This window comes from Triticum aestivum, chromosome 6A (genome assembly GCF_018294505.1).
Source record: "Triticum aestivum cultivar Chinese Spring chromosome 6A, IWGSC CS RefSeq v2.1, whole genome shotgun sequence".
In the NCBI taxonomy this organism is placed as follows: domain Eukaryota; kingdom Viridiplantae; phylum Streptophyta; class Magnoliopsida; order Poales; family Poaceae; genus Triticum; species Triticum aestivum.
The window spans coordinates 103118512-103129024 of NC_057809.1; the positions used below are offsets into that span (position 1 = coordinate 103118512).

General features: G+C 45.4%; 1 protein-coding gene across 1 annotated transcript; it reads right to left on the reverse strand.

The window, feature by feature from the left end:
• Positions 1–930: 930 nt before the first annotated feature.
• LOC123132314 (receptor-like protein 2) lies at positions 931–3958 on the reverse strand. Its single transcript, XM_044552102.1, has one exon. The coding sequence runs from the start codon at positions 3263–3265 to the stop codon at positions 1130–1132; it is 2136 nt and encodes a 711-aa protein (XP_044408037.1). The 5' UTR covers positions 3266–3958; the 3' UTR covers positions 931–1129.
• Between the last annotated feature and the right edge of the window lie 6555 nt (positions 3959–10513).

Sequence of the window (10513 nt, forward strand, 5' to 3'; positions counted from 1 at the left end):
TATCTACATTGAAGCATCTCTAAGCCCACCCAATTTGAAGCCCAAGATGAAGCCAGCCCAAACTGTTATCTGCAAGCCAACCCAAATATTGCACCCATAAGGCCCAACGTCGAGTTCTGCCCAACTCAGTGCGCCGGCGTCTCGAGGCTTGGCCGCACCGCCGCACTGGTGCTCCCGCAGTCCCACTTCCAGTGGCCAGAGCCCAGAGGCCAGGCAGAAATCGAACCAAGCCTCCCCCTCCCGGAGCTCCCCGGCGAGGGGGATGCAGCGACTCGCGGCGACCCGGCGTGGCGGCGGGCCGGCTGCTCCAGGTTCGCTAAGCGCGCTGGAGGACGGCGGCGTGCGGCGGCTCGTGTCCCGCCTCCGTTGGTCCGAGGAGGCCAGGCAGGCAGGGGATGGGAGATTCGACCAAGGCCCGGCGTACCGTGAGCCCTTCACCGAGGTATTATGGAAACCAGGGAGCAGCTGCTTAATTCCACATTGTAGTGCTAGCTTCGTTGACATTTCTGAATTTTTCTCTCAGCGCGTTTTTTTCCTCTCTGGATAATTGCGACCCTGGGTTGGAGTTAGATGGCTAGACTGCAAAGCGAGTCTGCAAATAGTTACACAATTTTTTCTCTCAGCGCGTGTTTTTCTGCATCGAGCTTTAGGTTCCTTCACTGCAGATTGCTGGACTGCAAATAGTTACAGATTTCAGTTTGCCAGACTGCAGATTGCTTATGTGCGCGTTGGCGATTTTGCTCATTATATGTCCTCTGGTCAACTATCAAAAGAAACATTCATCACCCTATGCATAGGTATCAAAGTAAATACTGGCAAATACTTTGGTCGATGTTGGTTTTCAGTAATGAAAATCGGAAGGGGGAAGCCCTTCTTTGATAAAAAAAATCAAAGTAAATACTGAACAAATAGTTACATGGAGTACAATGATGCTCACTGTTAACGTTGCTCACTTGCTAATCATGTTTCTGTTACATGGAGTACAACAATGAAACGTCACTAACTCAAGATAGCAGGTTTACAAGGGATGTTGTTCTTGCTAGGGCTGGAGCCACTGACATGGTCTTGCTGAACTGGGAACTACTTGAGATCACGTAACGGTTTGGGCAGTGATAGCAGTTACAAGGTTTTAGCCAAAATATCTGGCTAAGACCATCTGATCATATAGGACTCCTACTGCAAAGAAAGCACCAAAGGCGATTGCAAAGGTGACTTTACGGCCAATCTCTTTGCCGGTGTTGATGAACTCTGGACCCGCTTCTGCTGAATCACAATGGTTTGCAATCATAGGACCACACAATTTTGGGTTCCCATCAAAGCTAGAATCTGGAAACGTGCTAAGCTGGCCCGCAGTTGGAATATGGCCTTCGAAGTCATTATTAGAAATGTTGAATTTGGAAAGAAAGTGCAGATTGTTTAGTGCGGCCGGAATTGTACCAGTAAGATGATTGCTGGACAAGTCGAGCATCTGCAGATTCGTGAGGGTGCAGATTGGTTCTGGGATCTCTCCTGATAATTTGTTGTAGCTCAAATTAAGTGAAACGAGTGCTCTTAATTGGCCCATCTCCCCCGGGATCACACCAGTGAATTTATTGACGGCTAGATTAAGCACTTTCGGACATGCACCAGCATTGATGTATTGGATAAATGGACTGAAAACATAAACAGGCAGCTCAAAGAAGGCCTTTGCTGCAATCTTATCTGATTTTAGCATTGGCATCTCCGCTAAGGCAGTTGAAATTTCCCCTGTAAAACTGTTGTTTGATATGTCTAGATGGAAGAGAAAGTTTAGGGTGCTAATCCAGTCAGGTATTGGCCCAGTTAGTTGATTGCCTTGCAAAAATAACATCCCCAAATTTGTGAGATTTGATAACCAATCAGGTATTGTTCCAGACATTGAACAATAACTCATAGAAAGAACTTGAAGATTCTCAAAACCATCAATGATGCCATCCTCTGGCATGGTCTCATGCAGGAAGTTGAACCCAATAAAAAGGGTGGTGAGGCTCCTGGAACTCTCAAGGATCTTAAGTGTTCTCGTGATATTTGTAAGGGAGAGGTTAACAAGTGATAGAAAGCGGAGAGACTTCAGATTGCCTATCTTTTCTGACAATTGGCCATGGAAATGATTGTAAGATAGCCTTAGTGCAGTCAGCTTGCTGCAGGAGTATATGCTTTCTGGAATTGTGCCAGTGAAGTTGTTGAAAACAAGATCTAATTTTCTTAGCTTGGACAGGCTTACAAAGTTGACTTTGGTAAGTTCTCCGCTGAATTGGTTTGCCTTGAGGTCAACCGTTATGAGATTTGTGCAGTTGCTGTGAGCTGATGGCAGCTCCCCTGACATGTTGTTGTGGCCCAAATGGATCTCTTCCAATCTCTTCAGCTCACCTATGGAATCTGGAATATTTCCACTGAGCTCATTCTTCCCAAGATCAAGGGTGACAAGATTTGTGAGTTTGATGATGCCATTTAGCGCTCCTTGTAACCGATTGTTAGGTAACGAGATGTACTGTAATGACCTGACCTTAAAGAGTTCATCTGGAAGTGTCCCATTGAGGTTGTTGTAGCCAGCACAGAGGAATTTCAACGCCAAGCAATTACCAAGTCCTGGAGGGATGTTTCCACTGAGTTGGTTGAAACTGAGTTCAAGCACAGCAAAAGATGGCGCGCTAACACAGGGCGTAGTGGGTATCTGCCCAGTGAAACTGTTGGTGCTAGCATTAAGCACGACCAGGCTCTTCATCACCTCCCATGTTGTGGATGGAAACCTACCTGTAAAAAAGTTACTTGAGATGTTCAGTACCTGTAGAGGCCGTGTAGGGGTTGAAGATGGCAACTCACTCAGGCCTCCTGTCAGGCAGTTGAAGCTGACATCAAGAACAAGGATGCTGCTGGATGACACTAATTCCAGTGGCAACCCATCGGACAGCGAGTTCTGGGACAGGTTGAGGCGCAAAAGGCCAGTGAGGTTGCCAAGGAACGGCGAGATGGACCCCTTAAGGCCTCGAGATGCCAGCGAAACATCAGTGACCCTCCTATCTTGGTTGCAGGTGATCCCTTCCCACGTGCAACAGTCAGTGTCGATTTGCCATGATGCTGTGAGGCCGCCATCGCTCGAGAGCCCAGTGAGGAGCTGGAGTAGGGAGCTCTTCTCCTGGTCTGTGCAGGAACTGGTGGGAGAATCCAAGCAAACCAGTAGCACAAGAGCCAAACCGAAGAAAGGAACGGGAAAACCGTTCCTGTGTGAGTGACTGAGTGGATGCATGGTTTCCTCGAGAATCTAGCTTGGAAACCACAGGCTTAAGCTTTTGTCTGTAAGGATGAAGTGCCAAACTATCTGATGAAGAAAGAGCGAGACGGGAAAGGAACAACCTGCTCTGTTCTTTAGTTTGTTTGATCCGGTCTGGTTGTAGTGAGCAGTGATGAAAATAAAATTTGGGTCAACACCTCAACGGTTAGCTGATGTTGCATATCTAATGTGGTTTATTTGTAAGTTTGACTTCCGAGGACGTTGATGTGTTAATACTTAATCTGACCATTTCTCCTACCAGTTTTGCTATGCCTGAGGTACTGACATTTGGTGGCAGAAGAGAAAATTCACCTTGTGATGATCCCTATTTTTTGTTGGCAGATTCGCGAGATGTGATCTGTGATGGACGCATTCGCGTACATGATTTGGAGAAGAGCACATGAGGTAGGTGAAGGGGTGTTTACTGAACATTTTTTGCATTTTCTTACAATTTTGATTTGCATTATTAGGTTGATGGAATAGGTGCAGTTATAGTTAAAATACCTATCAGCAGTAAGTGGTCAGTACTCACTACAGTTGGTTGATGAAATAATTTGTTGTAACTACGATCAGTAAGTGGCCACTGGCCAGTGCAGTTGGTTGATGGAATAATTTGTTAGCGATCATCATATGGCCTCGACTAGCTCTTCAAGTGTGCACGTTCTCAGCATCCAGCATCCCTTCACTTGCGTTGGCAGGGTGTATGCCGTGCGAGCTAGCTTGGTCAAATGATTTCCCCAAAAGTCTTGTCCTATCTTCCTAGTTTCATTTAGTCGGTATCAATTCATACATAAAGAAAAGATAATGCAGAAGCTATGCACACCTACCCACAACAGCAACATCATGTATGTAGCAGGCCTACAGGGGTTAGATTGGGTTTGACTTGAGCAGGTCAAAACTATTTTCCTACTTATTTGTCGAACAGCTACATCCTTTTCCTTAAACCGGGTGCAACTGAATCAGCAGGAGGTTGAAATTCTGTGGCATCTAATCTTTACCATGCACAGTAAACAAGTGGTGTATGTTGTTCTCTTTTCCAATTATTGGATGAGAAGCTGTGCCATTTCATCTAATCTGTAATAAAGGTTTTATTCTTTTTCTAAGACTTAACAAGAATCACTGTCACTTACTAGTTTAATCAATAATTAAGGTATCCACGTCATGTGCACTATGTCATTTTCTTGATATTCTGATCTTATTATTATACAACAACCTAAATTCTTTAAAGCAAAGCTTTGCTATTTAGAGGTCTTGAGCACACACCCTTACGAGCCGTCCGATCGGGATCCCGATCGCCAGGTGTTCCGTTGTCGGGTTTTACGGAGCGAAGGGAAACGCGAACGAACAACACACAGCGGAAGTGGGCCTCAAGCATCTCGCCGCAGGCCACATCAGGGATGGCCTCGACCTCCTGCTGCTAGCTGCTGGTGCACCTCCTTCTCCCTACTGCTATCTCCTGCTGCATCCTACAGCTGCCCCAGCTCCGATGTCTGAACTTTTACTTGTGACCGTGTACAGGTGCTGGCTGTAGCTTGAACTGGAGGTCTGGAGCAGAAAAATTGCACCGAGGTAGCAGGTGGATGATGGTGTTGGTGCCTTTCTCTTGAATTGTTGCTGGTGATGGCTGCAATTTAAAGGAGTATTTTTTTCCTTTCTCTCCTTCCATTTCTGTAATTGTGCTTCCCCTATGCGTGATGATGTTTCTTAGCACAAGGTGCATTGGCTTGGGTTGATCTGCTGTGATAGTTCGGAGAGATGATAGTAGCAAGTATAAACTCTCTACTATGATTATATTCATAACACATGGCAAAAAAGAGACTGCATTATTAAGTAATCTGTTGTTTCGTTATCATTCTAATTCTTTTTTAGCCACTATACATGTGTCATGTATGAGAACTTGATAGATATTTGCTTATCTGTGTCCAAGTGATTACAGCATATAATAAAGCGGGGAAAACAAGATTTATATTGAGCATTGTTTTTAAGGCGGTAAGGCGACCTAAGGCGAGCACCACCCGCTCTAGCGCCTAGGCGACGCCTAAGGCGGGCATATTTGTAAGGCGCTGCCCGGGCGCCTTATCGCTTAAGTGTCGCCTAAGCGTCCAATGCAGGACGCCTTAAAAACAATGATATTGAGCTATTATACTCATTTCTTTTATTGGACTTGCTCAAACTTGCATGATTTTTTTGTTAGTAGTTGCCTTGTTCCTGCTATTGGACTTGCTTAATGGGTCGACGGGCTGTTTGTATCCACTATTTTATTTTCTTCGGAAAGCAAGCTAATGAGTTGGCTGCAGAATCTATGGAAATTGTCTACAAACCCAGTATGAGTTGCTGCCTTTTAATCCCTTCTCTAAAGAAAACCTGGTTTGCTTGGATATAATATGCAATTTGCTTAGATTAGAGCACAACTTGCCTGCAATAACTAAAGCATTTGTCCATGGGACACAACACAACTTGATGTTCCGCATAATATAGGTCCACATTTATTTGCCTGAAACTTGTATGCAAATTGCCTACAAACCAAGTTGTAGTTGCTCCTGACTTTCGCTATTTATTTTAATTCGGCTAGCAAGCTGATGAGGTTGCTACATTATCTATGGAAATTGCCTACAAACCCAATACGAGTTGCTACCTTTCAATCATTTTTTATATGTGGTGCATATACTGGTTAGTAGTCTCCATGTGTTTGTTATTTTTTCATAATAATTGCCTCAAATTTTGTATGTAGTTGCCTCAAATAACACATGAACCTTGCTCTTCATTTATTTTCCTTAACATTTCATAATAATTGGGGTAATTTTATACTTGAAGTTTAAATGTGACAACACATTATCATTGTATGTTTTATCTCTTGTTTTGCTACATTGGGATTTTTTTTAATTGGGGGTGCCGAATGGGGGTATTCTCCCCCCTGTTTTTTACAGCCACGTGCTTTCATTTTTGAGGCGCCTCATGTCAACGACAACACATGCCTCAGATGATTTTGTCCATGATGATCTGGGTACGTTAACAACAACAGATGCCTCAGATGAGTCATGTTTTTGTTATTTTTCAGTGCGCATTGGAAGGCGATTCGCCTGTTTTTTTGGGTTTACTTGCCTGAAATTGGTATGTGAGTTGCCAGTATCCGAGAGACGATATCCAGAAAGTCATCTGAATGCACTCTTTTTCTTTTTGTGTAGTAGGAACTAATGGATGAACCAAGCAAAAATGGCATTCAAGAAGATCATTATGCAGTTAATCGTGATGCTGATCCCTCACATGTGATTGAAGATCATCACGAGGTGTGTCCGAAAAAAGATTCAATAAACTTGTTGTGTGTTCTTTTAACTTGTTGCGTGTTCTTGTTGCAGGGCCAGAGAAGCACCCTTTATTGGGTACCAGCGTTGAGGAAGAAAGGAGATTGCTGCCAGTGGCAAACGTCTGTTGGACATCAACAGCAATTCGAGTGTTTCCACATATGGTGATTGAAATTCTAAGAAAGACACTGTCGTGGAACAACCATCAAAAGAAAAATGTCAAAAGACCGGATCTAACGAGGTAATACACAGTTGCTTCACTTTTGATCAACACTTGCCCAAGTTCTGATGTCAAGTTGCCTAACTGTCCAGGAAATACACATGTTTCATCTGTTGTTGTATTTTTCTTCTAGAATAAGAGGACAGGGCATCGCCTGCAAGGCTTTTCAAGCTGAATAAACTTCTTGTACCTGTTCAACAAGGCCAAGCTCAAGTCACTTTCAGTCAATTTCTGACACCAGGTACCATAAATCTATCTCTATATGACAACAATTGTTGCATAGTAGTAATCCTTTCTTGCCTAACCTTATTTTTCTTCAACCATCTTTTTTTACATTCATTTCTTTCTTTCTTAATCATGACATGTAAGTTGCCTAAACATATCACCAAAGTTGCCGAAAACACCTGAAATTTTGCTTCAGAAGAATACCCATGCCAGTTTCATGTTTGATTCACAGTACTACTGAATTTGCACAAAACAAGCCCTAAAACTTTGCCTACCATTGTTTTCTTGCAACCAGTTTTGTTACACATCATTTTCATCCTTTGCTTAAACATAACATGTAAGTTGCCTAAAACATACTCCGTCCATCCGAAAAAGCTTGTCTCTCAAATGGATGTATCTAGCGCCAAGTTAGTGCTAGATACATCCATTTGAGAGACAAGTTTGGGACAAGCTTTTTCGGACGGAGGAAGTAGCACTTAGCTGGCCAAAAATATCTGGAGTTTTGCTTCATAATACCCATACTGGTATTTCTTGCTTCACATTTGTCCTAATTTTGCCCAAACAAACCCTCAAACTTGCCTACCATTATTTTCCTTCAACCAGCCTTTTTTTACATTGACTCCCCACCCTTTTTGCTTAATCTTAACATGTAAGTTGCCTAACCATAACACTTAACTTGCTTTAAACAACCAGTTGTGGCACAACACTCCTGGATTTGCCCCAATAGGGCTTGAAGCTTGCCTAAACATCTACACGCACCTTGCTTACGATCTACAGTTGCTCAAAACAGGCCAAGCAAGTTGCTTTACCAGCAAACATACTTGTGTTTCTACCAACTTATTAAGCAGAACAACAAATCCATCAAAGCAATTGGGCAAAAAATCTGACATTTGCAGCAATTAACAGCACCTATGCAACTTTGTATTTCTGTTTTTTTATCCAGTACATGTTCTTACACATTTTTTCGAACTGCAGCCTTGTGCAAATCATGGGGAAAGGGAAAGGAAGGCTTGTGTTCTTCAGTAACCTAGGGGACAAGGATGAAAGAGGCACACAATCATGGGGGAAAGTGAAAGCTAAATCTGACCTTTTTCTGTGCTTTTTCTACCCTTAGTCAATAGGAATTGCCTGGAGAACAAATCCTAAACCAACCACCATTGGAGGATTGTGGAGAGTTTTTTGTATCTGGGAGTTGTCCCTTTGTGGGTTGGGAGAGAAGAAGATGGGGCTGGGCGATTTGGTGGGGAGACGCCCAGGGGGTGGAGGAGGGAAACACGTGGGGAGGGAGGATCAGGTGAGTTCCGTGGCTCGATGGTGCGAGGAATCGGGAGCGGGGGCCAGGTACTTTCCTAAACTAGACAGGGGGGACAGAAAATTACTATTTTGGAAGGGCTGCTAGGGAACGCTAGGGAGCAGCCGGCTGCTCCCTAGACGCGTCCATACAACAATAGGAAACGATCCCTGTAATACATGTCAAGCTGCAGAAATAAGGGCCTCTCCAATCTATGGGCCTTTTCTTTTCTGAACGGTAGAGAGGCATGATTTTTCCACGTGGTAATGTGAATGTCTGGTCATGTCAGAGCTGTGAAGACTTTCAAAGTTGCAAGTCAAGCAGAGCAGACATGCAGCAGCATCAATAATTCACCCTCCACTCATTGGTGGGTCCGAGCAGTAATTTCTCTTGCGCAGGGAGACCAATAATTCACCCTCCACTCATTGGTGGCTTGGTGTTCCTGTTCCCTCTTCCGGTCTTCCCCTCCTCGGTCACTCCATTCAGACTTCCAGACACGAGAGTGGCCTTCCTGCACGCAGCGGCAGATGCACGCAGCGCATCGACGGCCGTGGCGCGCGAGGTGATGTGTGCAAAGAAAACGTGAAAGTAATTAAACGGGCATACATTCGATGGATACACGCAAATATAGCGCACACGTCGCTTTCGGCGGGGTTGCCTCGTACTGTTTTGCCGTACGCGGGGGCCAGTCCGCTCAGAGTGTGCAGGGCGGTACATTATTAATTTTAACAGGCGGGCCCTGGCTAGGTGGAGTGTGACCAGGTTCGGCCCTTGTCCTACGTCTAGCATGGGGTTCCTTTTCACATCTACGCGAAGGACCGCGACGAGCCGGAGGCAGTGGTGGCGCCCCGTGGTTCGTCATTTTCTGCTCATGGCGATTTCCGAAACGGTGACGCCGGCGAGCGGCGCAGAATCTGGGTGAGTGAGATCTCTGTTCCTTTATAATTTTTGCAGTTGGCATATAGTATACAACTAACGATGTTGGTACGCTCGCCGGTGTTGCAGATCGACGTCGGCGGCCAGAGATCCAGGAGGGCGCTTGGGGGCGTCCATCTCGGGCGGCGGCGTCGCCGCGGCGGCCGCCTCGGTCGTAGGCTCCTCGGATGCAGTTGTGCAAGCGTTCTCTCCTGACATCCGTTCGCCGGATCAGGGGGGCGCGCAGCGGGGGGCAGAGAGGGGTTCTCCTGATGTAGAGTTCTCCGGCGGGTCCTGTACCACTTTCAGCTCTGGTGGAGGCGATGTGGCGTCCAGGAGCGCCGCTGGGTCGGCGCCACCCGTCGTCTCACGTGGCTCGGTATAGTCCTCCCCCCACTGTGCCCGAGCAGCCGCAAGCACCACCATCAGAGTTGGCTGGAAGCGCAGGTATATCGTTGATGTTCTTACGCTCGTGCGAAAACCATTTTTATTGATTGCCAGGCATGCGTGCATCTAGGCATTAGTTATCTGGCGGATTTCAATCTTTGCAACATCTGACCCAAGACTGGTTTGATTTAGTATATTTTGTACATGCCTTGGTGTCAACTCATGCTGGGGGGGGGGATTTTCTGTAGTTAGATCCAATCATTTTGCCAAATCGTATTATATGGGATTAATGAAAAAGGCGTGAAAGTATGACGATTAAGGCCTTTAGCCAAACATAGCCAGGATAGCAATATATTACCACAAAGTTCCCGAATTTGTAGCTCCCAGGCAACAGCGGTCTTGCTGGAGTGGATGGCCTTGGCAATCGCACTCTGTTCAGTTATAGTTTGGGTTCCACTTTCAGGATGTTGGCCGGACAACGCGCCTGCGGTAGTTTTGATCACTGGTCCGGTAATCTGAATCCAGACTAGTAGGGGCAACCTCGGCGAATTGGCACATTAGTCTAGCTGGGTTTTGTATTTTCCTATCACGAACACATAAGGCTGGGGACATGAGCTGAGGGTGGTTACAAGTAATGCTCATGTTAACCTAGTTGCCGCGAAAACCGCGAATTGCGTAGTACTAAACTAGTGTCCTTGCAGGGGTTAGTTTCAGGGGGAATGGTGTCCCGTTTTCATTACACTTGCCGTCACACTGGCCACGACTTATTGATTTTTATGAATGAAATGAAAATGCAAAATTGAAATGAAAAATAGTTATCCCCAATACCGGCATGCTTTCGTGTTTTTCTTACTTGTTCTCCTGCTAATGTTGGCAGGGCATGA